Source organism: Colobus angolensis, unplaced genomic scaffold (genome assembly GCF_000951035.1).
Source record: "Colobus angolensis palliatus isolate OR3802 unplaced genomic scaffold, Cang.pa_1.0 Scaffold54, whole genome shotgun sequence".
Classification (NCBI taxonomy): Eukaryota; Metazoa; Chordata; class Mammalia; order Primates; family Cercopithecidae; genus Colobus; species Colobus angolensis.
Window position 1 is genome coordinate 220067 of NW_012118932.1, and position 10949 is coordinate 231015.

Here is a 10949-nt window from a genome sequence, read left to right on the forward strand (position 1 = left end):
TTCGACCTCCTCGCCTCAAGTGATAATCTCGCCTCAGCCTTTCGAGTAGCTGGCCTACAGGTGTGTGTCAACCAACCCAGGCTTATTTCTGTAGTTTCTGTAGAGATGGGCTTTGCTATGTTGCCCTCAAATTCCTGAGTTTTCAAGTGATCCACCCACTTGGGCCTACCAGAGTGCTGGGATTACAGGTGTGGGACACCGCACCCCGCCCTGATTACACATTTAGAGTAACAGGAATTAACTGCAACTTTCTCCCTGGATTGCTAATTTCACTGTTAAAATTTCCCATAGCTTTTACTGGCCATCTGTAGATGAACTGAACCAAAACACAGAAAGGACCAAATAAACCATCTCAAGTCTGTTCATGTGCCCTAACCTGAACACTATACGTTAACAATGCTTATCAATCTTTGTTTTGTTTTGTTTTGAGACAGAGTCTTGTCCTGTCGCCCAAGCTGGAGTGCAGTGGCACGATCTCAGCTTACCACAACCTCCGCCTCCCAGGTTCAAGCGATTCTTTCGCCTCAGCCTCCTGAGTAGCTAGGATTACGAACATGTGCCAGCACACCCGGCTAATTTTTTTATTTTTAGTAGAGACAGGGTTTCACCATGTTGGCTAGGCCGAATTTAATGAAATGCAGTCACTGAACACCGGACCTCAGGTGATCCGCTCGCCTCAGCCTCCCAAAGTGTTGGGATTACAGGTGTGAGCCACTGTGCCCAGCTGCTTTTCAACCTTTTAATACATATCTTCTTTTTTTTTTTTTTTTTTTTCTTTCTTTCCGAGACGGAGTCTTGCTCTGTCGCCCAGGCTGGAGTGCAGTGGCCGGATCTCAGCTCACTGCAAGCTCCGCCTCCCGGGTTTACGCCATTCTCCTGCCTCAGCCTCCTGAGTAGCTGGGACTACAGGCGCCCGCCACCTCGCCCGGCTAGGTTTTGTATTTTTAGTAGAGACGGGGTTTCACCGTGATAGCCAGGACGGTCTCGATCTCCTGACCTCGTGATCCACCCGTCTCGGCCTCCCAAAGTGCTGGGATTACAGGCTTGAGCCACCGCGCCCGGCCTACATATCTTCTTTTTACATGTTTCTTTTTTTCTTTTCTATTTTTTTTTTGAGACAGGGTCTCATCTCAGTCTGTTGTCCAGGCTTGAATGCAGTGGTGTGATCTCAGCTCACTGAGACCTCCACCTCCCAGAGTTAAGCAATCCTACCTCAGCTTCCTGAGAAGCTGGAACTACAGGTGTGCACCACCATACCCAGCTAATTTTTGTATATTTTTGGTAGAGATGGGGTTTCGCCATGTTGCCCAGGCTGGTCTCGAACTCCTGGGCTCAAGCAGACCACCCACCTAAGCCTCCCAAAGTGCTGGGATTACAGGTACACATATTCATTTACCCTCTTTTTACAATACTTCTTTAAAAAGCCAGTCAAACCCATTGTTTCCACTTTATCTCATTATTGTATTTTGTACCCAATCCAATCCACATCCTGTCCTTACAATTTCACTAAAACTGTTCTTTCTTTCACCTCACAAGTTTGTCAGCGATCTTGACAACCCCAAACCTAATAGTTGTTTGTTAGTCCTCCTCTTATTAAACCTATCAGCAGGGCGGGGCGCAGTGGCTCACGCCTGCAATCCCAGCACATTGGGAGGCCGAGACGGGTGGATCATGAGGTCAGGAGATCGAGACCATCCTGGCTAACATGGCGACACCCCATCTCTACTAAAAAAATACAAAAAATTGGCCAGGTGTGGTGGCGCGCACCTGTAGTCCCAGCTACTCAGAAGGCTGATGCAGGGGAATGGCTTGAACCTGGGAGGCGGAGGTTGCAGTGAGTCAAGATTGCGCCACAGCACTCCAGCCTGGCGACAGAGCCAGCCTCCGCCTGGAAAAAAAACCTATCAGCAGTAGGTGATGTTGTTCATTCCTCTCTATACTTCTTCAAACACTGTTTTCAAGGCCAGGCAGAGCGGCTCATGCTTTGAATGCCAGCATTTTGGGAGGCCAAGGCAGGAGGATCTCCTGAGTCCAGGAGGTCAAGGCTGCTTGAGCTATGATGACGCCACCACACTCCAGCCTGGGTGACACAGGCCGTGTCTTGAAAAAGCAAAAACAACAGCACTGGTTTCGTTCAGCCTCTGGGACACCACTCTCTTCCTCCTATCCCCATGACCACCCCTGCTCAGTTTGTTTTTCTGGTTGTTCAAGCCCTAATTCTTGCCACCTTACTCCAAACTCATAAATCTAACTGCTTACTTGATAATTCCACTCGGATGTCTTGCATGTACCTGAAACAGAACTTCGCCACAGCAGAACTCTCATCTCACACCCCAGATGTGACCTGCTTTACTCAGGCTCCTGGGTGTTTCTTGAATACACCAAAAGCATGTTCCTACCTCAGAACCTCTACCTAGAATGTTTCCCCCCTAGACCGCCATAATGTTTGCTCTTTTTCATGTTTCTACTGAAATATTCTCACTGCATCTAACATTACTTTCACTCTTCCCTCACCCTACCATCTCTTTTATCCTGCTTTATTTTTCTTCACAGCACCTAGCAGTATCTGAAATATACTTGTTACATATATTTGTCTATATCCACTAAAAAGTAACTCTAAAATATCAGGGATTTGGAACAGAGACAGAACCATTACAGTGCTTAAGAAATACTGCTTGAATGAATGACAGTAGCACCCTCCCCCAAAAAAGCGTGGAATATTGAGACATAAAAAACAAAATGCAGGTAACACACATGTATCTCCTCTAAATCTTGAACTTACTTGAGCTAAGTAAACCAGACTTTTCTCTCTTCAGGCAGACTTTTTTTTTTGTTTTTCTTTTGAGATGGAGTCTCGCTCTGTTTTCCAGGCTAGAGTGCAGGGGCACAATCTGGGCTCACTGCAACCTCCACCTCCTGGGTTCAAGCAATTCTCCTGCCTCAGCCTCCCAAGTGGCTGGGATTACAGGCACCTGCCACCAAACCGGCCAATTTTTTGTATTTTTAGTAGAGATGGGGTTTCACCATGTTGGCCAGGCTGGTCTCAAACTCCTTACCTCAGGTGATCCACCTGCCTTGGTCTCCCAAAGTGCTGGGATTACAGGCCTGAGCCACTGTGCCCAGCCAGTATAAGGCAGACTCTAAACTGCCTTCTCTGTTTTTCTTTATTTACAAAATCACAAAATTAATGTAAGTAGCTTTTCTGGCTTTGTCTATATAACATGAAACAAAAAAACTTCCAGGTTTTATCTAAATGTTAATTCTATGTTGCTTCTTATAGAAGTTATAACACACTTTACAGAACCTAGTCTGATATTATCATGTCTCCTGAACTAAAATGCTATTCAAATTATAAGTAGGACCCATAATTTTTTTTTTTTTTTTTTTTTTAAGACAGAGTCTTGCTGTCACCCAAGCTGGAATGCAGTGGTACAATCTTGGCTCACTGCAACCTCCACCTCCAGGGTTCAAGCAATTCTCCTGCCTCAGCCTCCCAAGTAGCTAGGACTACAGGTGCAAGCTACCGCACCCGGCTAATTTTTGTATTTTTAGTGGAGATGGGGTTTCACCATGTTGGCCAGGCTGGTCTGGAACTCCTGACCTCAGGTGATCTGCTGGCCTCAGACTCCCAAAGTGCTGGGATGACAGACGTGAGACACTGCACCCAGCCCATAAAAAATTATTTTAACAATTTTTTTAAAACATAATTTTTGCTAGTTTCAATTTCAAATTTACATAATCCATCTTGGCAAATACTACAAAACATTCACACTTTTTATGTATTACATCTCCATATGTTTATTATCTCCCAGTAGGGTAGACTCTATGTGGGTGGGGGATAGGGGAGTGGTAGGCGGGAAGCAATGTGTGTGGTGGATGAGGGTAGGGGAGGAGAATGGGAGAGAAAGGGGTAAGCGAGCTTTCCTTTTCAGCTCACTAGCAGAGGATTCCTCATGCTCACCCAGTGTTTTTGAGCTGCTGTAACTGACAGACCACTGAGGTAGATTCTTTTTGATAACATGTCATTCAGATTAAAGACAAGTCTTGCTCGCCTGAGAGCTATCAGTCATTGCGAGGTGATTTTGTCTTTTTAGGTTCTAATTCAACATTCCACTCGAATGGTAGCTCCAAGACGGCAGGAATTTTGACTAAGTTCACAGCTATATCTGGAAAAGAACTTGGCACATAGTAGGTATTTCACAAATACCTGCTAATTAAAAACAGGACGTATCTATTGATCTTAGAGCCTAACCGGTTACTAGGATCCAGTATGGAGTTCTTACCCAAGGACTGTGCTAAGGTCTAGTATTCTGGAACCCCCAGTGAAACAGTAATCATGGCTGGGTGCAGTGGCTCACACCTGTAATCCCAGCATTTTGGGAGGCCAAAGCAGGAGGGTTAGTACTTCAGTCCAGGAGTCTGAGACCAGCCCGGGCAACTTAGTGAGATTTCTGTCTCTACTAAAAATAACAAACCATTTGCTGAGTATATAGCACTCCAGAGGCTGAGGTGGGAGGATTGCTTGAGCCTGGGAGGTAGAGGCTGCAGTGACCATGATCACAACACTGCACTCCAGCCTAGGCAACAGAGAGAGACCCTGTCACAAAACAAAACAAAACAAAAAATGTAATCCCAGCTTTCGTTGCCAGCACTGCGGCAGACTAAACGTCCTGAATGACTCTTCCAATGGAAATAACCAAAATGCTGAATAAAATAAAACAAGCTTTTCAAATGTATTGCTAAGGTGCCATGAAAATAAAGAATCCACAGACTTTCAAAAAGAAGTAAAAACAGGAACTCTGGACTAAGATGTGGTAGGCAGACTTTCGTCTTCCATGATCTCCGTCCCTGGCCTTCCTCTAGTGAATATTGTTGTATTACATTTTTAAAAGGCTTTGCAGATGAAATTAAGGTTACTAATCAGGTGGCCTTAAAACGGGGAGATTACCCAGGTTGACCTAATATAACCATGAGCCCTTAAAAGCAAAAGACTTTGGGAGATGTGGCAGAAAGGGAAGTGGAAAGATTCCAAATGTGAGGAGGATTTGACCCATCATTCCTGGTTTAAAGACGGAGGGGGCCGCGAAGAAGCAATGTGGGTGGACTCTCAACGCCACCCGCTGGCAACCAGGAAAATAACGCGGACCTCGGTCATGGGGCCGGTAACTGCATCAAACTGATGAACTCTCCTCCACAGTCTCCACATGAGAACCCAGGTCAGCTAATACCCTGACTTTGGCTTCTAAGTAGAGAACCAGGGGGGCCTGCCCAGGCTCTATCCTCCAGAAGGGTATTAATATAATAAAGAGGTGGTGTTCTAAACTGCTAGAACTTCATAACACAAGCAACAGAAAACTAACACATAAGGTAACTGAATGAAAAAGCTAGCTTTTACCGTGAGGGTTTCTACTAAATCCGAAGCTGTCGAGCTATGATGGATACAGGACGTGAGAGAGACAGGAGATAAAAAATGCAGGCCCACTCAGGGTAGGGAATGTAACTGGAAACTCCTGCATAAAACTGGAATCTCAAAAGACTATACTTTCAATAAAAGGACACATGGCAACTGAAAAGACATTCTGAAATAAATTTCAAAGCATATAAAATTTAATTAAATCTCCATTAGTTAAGTGGTAAGAGTATAAATGGCAAAGTTATGTCTTTCTTTTTACTCCCTACATATTTATTCCATCTATATTTCAGTCCCCCAAGTTAACTTTAATACCCTGTCAAATATAAGAACTACGTAAATTTACCATCACTTAAGAAAAGGCATATCAAGACTTCATAAAACCAGAAGGCAAAGAACTAAAGGATGAAATTTCCAACTACTGCGAAATACTTCATGGCAAGAAACATTCTGGAATTCAAGAATGAGAAGCAGTGCTCTAAATGATCAAGCTAATTTTCAAAATACTCTGTTTTTTTTTTTGAGACGGAGTCTCACTCTGTCACCCACGCTGGAGTACAGTGGCGCAATCTCAGCTCACTGCAACCTCCGCCTCCTGGGTTCAAGTGATTTTTCTGCCTCAGCCTCCCAAGTAGCTGGAATTACAGGTGTGTCCCACCACATCCAGCTAATTTTTGTATTTTTAGTAGAGACGGGGTTTCACCATGTTGGCCAGGCTGGTCTCGATCTCCTAACCTCAAGTGATCCGCCCGCCTTGGCCTCCCAAAGTGCTGGCAGTACAGGTATGAGCCACCGTGCCGGGCCTAATTTTCAAAATATTCTCAGAGACACCAAGTACAGTGGAAAGATCGCATTAACTGAGACAGGACTGGTGATCCATATCACTGTCTCTGCCTATCTCTCTGTTATCCAGTCAAAAATGCTCAGACTGGTCTCCAACTCCTGGGCTCAAGCAAGCCTCCCGCCCTGGCCTCCCAAAGTGCTGGGATTACAAGTGTTAGCCACTACGCCCAGTCCTGAAGTTCTTTTAGCTCTTTTTATGCATGAATCCACATAGCATCACCACAAAGTCTCACTGCTATCAAGTATCTTCAGATGAATTAACTGTGTAGGTGATGATTTAGATAGAGTCAAGTTAGAATCAAATCAATTTTCACTTTGTCTATGGCATGAGTACAAAAAGCACACTGTCATTCAGTTCTAAATACATGCCATCAAAACATCTTTATTACACACAGATCTGCATAAAGCCAAAATTATTTTATGCTCTCATCATTGAGTTAAGACAGACAGAAATTAAGTAGAATTGGTTTTTCAAACCTGTTTTGATGTAAATATCTTCTCATATCTTCTGTTTTTTGAAACTCCCTAATGGCTACTGGCTTTACTGGTGAACCCTAGGCCAAAGGACAGAAATAAATAAATTTAATATATTAATCCATAACACTGTGATTACACAGTTCACATCCAATTTGTCATTTAATTTGTATATTATATTTAAAAAATTTTAATAGACTCTTCAAATGTAAACTTTAGGTGTAAAAGCATCATATGCTATACTGCTGCTTTAATAAACAAAAATGTTCACAACTCACATTTATTTTATTTTATAAGAAAGCAGATTTCCTTCTCACTGTATTACATACACTACAGTGACCGAGCACAGTAATATCTACTGAATAAGAAGATGTCAGAATTGGAAAGAACTGAAGAGGTCATGGTACAGACTTCCATTAGGACAGAAATTCCCACCCACCCTACCCTGACATTTGCTCAGTTTCTCTTGACTATTTCCGGTAATAGTGAGTTCACTGGGCAGATCACATTTCTTTATTGATCCATCACCACAAGTTGTCTCTTATCATACTCATACAAACAGTCTTGGGTGTGTTGGTGACTATCAAGATAAAACAAAAAGTAATTTCTATTTATGGTAAAATACCGTATTTAAAAGGAAAATATTACTGGCAATTTTACTTATTTATGAACTAAAGAGTAAAAGGTCACTTTCAAAAAGTATTACTGAGGAAAATTAAACTGGTTTAAAATACAGACCACACACAGAAAAATAAAACTATAAATCAAAGGTAGAGGATTAAAGGTTATCAAAGGAAAATGTACAGAAGCAATACAATCTTGTTTCAACCAAAAATAATCATCAAAATAGTTATTCATCAAGGGAAAAATAAGAAAACAACTTTTCCAAAAAGGATATCTACAAATCAAACATAAAACTACTTATCATCTACCTCCAAGAAACAGGTACATCACACGTCACTAGAAACTTGGTGAGTTACTCCAAAGGGCTAACAACTGACTGTCTTAAAGTCTGGACATGAGATCCCAATAATAAACCACAATTCTGCAACTCTGATGCAAAAATAACTTTTCTAATTTTAGTGAATACACCATTTTAAAATTTTTGTTTATTTAGAGACAGAGTCGCTATGTTGCTCAGGCTGGTCTCAAACACCTGGGCTCAAGCAGTCTTCCTACTTCAGCCTCCTGAGTGGCTGAGATTACAGGAATGAGCCACCAGGCCAAGCTATACCATTTTAACAAAGAAACAAAAATCCTTCCTAGGATGTGGTATCAGTGACTTACCATCCTAGCTTTTTGTTTGGTTGGTTGTTTTCTGATACGGAATCTCGCTCTGTCACCCAGGCTGGAGTGCAGAGGCACAATCTTGGCTCATTGCAACATCCACCGCTCAGGTTCAAGCGACTCTCATGCCTTAGCCTCCAGAGTAGCAGGGATTACAGGTGCCTGGCATGACTCCCAGCTAAGTTTTATTTTTTATTTTTATTTTTTTAGTAGAGACAGGGTTTCGTCACGTTGGCCAATCTGATCTAAAACTCCTGACCTCAAGTGATCCACCCGCCTCGGCCTCCCACAGTGCTGGGATTACAGGTGTGAGCCACCATGTCCAGCCCCATCCTAGTTTTACGATACTGCAATTATCTAAAATTATTCTAAGAGGTACATGAAATTTTCATGACAAAATGAATGTGACATTGGTTTAATTAAAAAAAAATCGTACCATGTTCAGACAGGAATGGTCTATGTATGTGACAAGTATTATGATAAAATTAAATAATAGTAGTGTTTAAAATCTCACATAGGTTAGTTTTTAACAATCCATTTTTAGATAAGTGTTCAGGAAAATAAAAAGATATTTCTTCCCTGGTTGTGAAACCATCTAAAATAATGCTGCCTCATCATATTTTCACAGATGCTAAATTTTACAAAAGCTTTATGACACAGAAGTCATAAAGACTACCATATGTAATAGGCAGCCAGAATTTAAAAACTATTATTACAAAACAATATAATGAATTAAAGAAATGATACTATTATTTTTCATAGTAGTATAATAGGCATTTTCACTTTTAGTAGAGATACTCCATTTATACAGCCTAATTAAGCATAACATGATCAAAGAGAAAGACCAGGAGAAAAGGAAATGAATTCATTTAAGGATTATAATGTGTCATTGTTCATTTTAATTTTATTGCAAAACAGTTAGGTGCCCCTTGCTCCAGCAGCCTGAACAAGTAGTTTCACCAGTCATCTGGTACATTGCTATCTCTGGGCTATAAGACTTTGACTTACATAATTTTATCCAACTTTAAATACAAGAGTGTCTCTTTACCAACAAAAAACACTGTGTTCAAAAGTGTTCAGACAGGAAAAACCAAAGCCCCCTTTTTAAAAAAAAGAATGATAATATTGGCTGGGCACAGTGGCTCACACCTGTAATCCCAGCACTTTGGGAGGCCGAGGCAGGCAGATCACATGAGGTCAAGAGTTTAAGACCAGCCCAGCCAACATGGAGAAACCCCATTTCTACTAAAAATACAAAAATTAGCCGGGCGTGGTGGCGCACGCCTGTAATCCCAGCTACTCAGGAGGCTGAGGCGGGAGAAACACTTGAACCTGGGTGGCAGAGGCTGCAGTGAGCTGAGATCACACCACTGCACACCAGCCTGGGTGACACAGTGAGACTCTGTCTCATTAAATAAAGAATGACAATATCACTCTACAACATGTCCCACTTGAAATGATTATTCTCTATTTCTTTTTTTTTCTTTCCTTTTAGCTATCTCAGACCAAAGAGATTATTCTCTATTTCTAAAAGGCTAATATATCATTCTCTAGAAAGGACCCAAGTGTTTCTCAAATAATCACTGCTCAGAGCCTGAAACCAACTCCAGACATCAACATCACATCCACTAAAGTGAAGCCATTTTCCTATGCTGACAAGACAGACTGAAGAACGCTATTCTATCTGAGACCCTTGGGGAACTGGCAGAGATTCTGCAGTGGGCTGAATGCACATTTGTTTTCTAAGGCAATTCAATGTTCCACTTAAGAAATACTCAAGAATTTTAATAGCAAACAATTTATGTTCTGTGTGACTTAGCACAAAAGCTCCAATATAACTCAGCATATTATAAAAATTCTATGGTTAAGTCTGCATGTTGCCACGAAGTCAACTTTTTGGTTTAACTGTTAATTAACTACTGACCAAACTATGATTTATCAGTTAGTAACAATGTAAAAGCAATAAAAACAACAATGAAAAGCATCACTATATTTTTCTTTGTACTTTCTTCGAGGCCTTAACAGTACCTATACTTCTCTTATTCCTTCTGGTAAAATTCTGAAATCTGTCTTCTTGTTTGAAAAATAAACCTAAAGCCTACTTGAGACTACTGTCTGATGTTTCTGAATAAATCTCAACAATTCGGTACTGAAATTAGAAGTGAACATAATGAAAACAATTAGGCTTAAGTCAACAAATCACTGATATAACAAAACTTTATACTATTATGAATTATTTTTACGAAGGGATAGCAACATACTTAGGCTTCAATCTAGGTACTACCTCATGAGAGATTCGCCGTTGTTCAATATATGCCACAAACTGTGAACTAAGGCTGTCTGAGTCCGGTCCCTTGGGCTGTCTCACCTCGGCCTCTTCTTCCTCTGCGGTACAGCTGTCTATGAAGTCAATCTGATCCAGATCATGTTCCACTGTATACACCACACACACAACCACACACGCACACACACACCAGAAAAAAACATTCGAATTAGACAGCCAATAAAAGACATTTACTTATTTCCTTTTCCCCAAGATTTTCTATCTTGAAAGTGGGAGGGATGACAAAAACTTTAAATTACTTAAGTCTTTTTTTACCCATTTTATGTCCAAGGTTGGTGGCTCACGCCTGTAATCCCAGCACTTTGGGAAGTGGAGGCGGGTGGATCACCTGAACAATATGGTGAACCCCGTCTCTACTAAAAAGACAAAAATTAGCTGGGCTTAGTGGTGCAGGCCTGTAGTCCCAGCTACTTGGGAGGCTGAGACAGGAGAATTGCTTGAACCTGGGAGACGGAGGTTATAGTGAGCCAGTGAGCCAAGACTGTGCCACTGCACTCTAGCTTGGGCAACAGAGCAAGACTCCGTCTCAAAAACAAAAAAAAGGGCCGGGCGCGGTGGCTCAAGCCTGTAATCCCAGCACTTTGGGAGGCC

General features: G+C 41.8%; 1 protein-coding gene across 6 annotated transcripts in view; it reads right to left on the reverse strand.

Annotated features, from left to right (window-relative positions):
* The window catches only part of LRCH3 (leucine-rich repeats and calponin homology (CH) domain containing 3), a 96418-nt gene that overhangs the window by 33873 nt on the left and 51596 nt on the right, over positions 1 to 10949 (reverse strand). For 4 of the 6 annotated variants that reach the window (XM_011961152.1, XM_011961151.1, XM_011961150.1 and 1 more), the window contains exons 9-10: positions 10299 to 10447; positions 6731 to 6807 (exon numbers count right to left, since the gene is read on the reverse strand). In XM_011961152.1, the coding sequence (XP_011816542.1) occupies positions 6731 to 6807; positions 10299 to 10447 (226 nt within the window). The remainder of the gene's footprint in view (positions 1 to 6730; positions 6808 to 10298; positions 10448 to 10949) is intronic. The other 2 variants (XM_011961153.1, XM_011961155.1) reach the window with 1 other exon arrangement.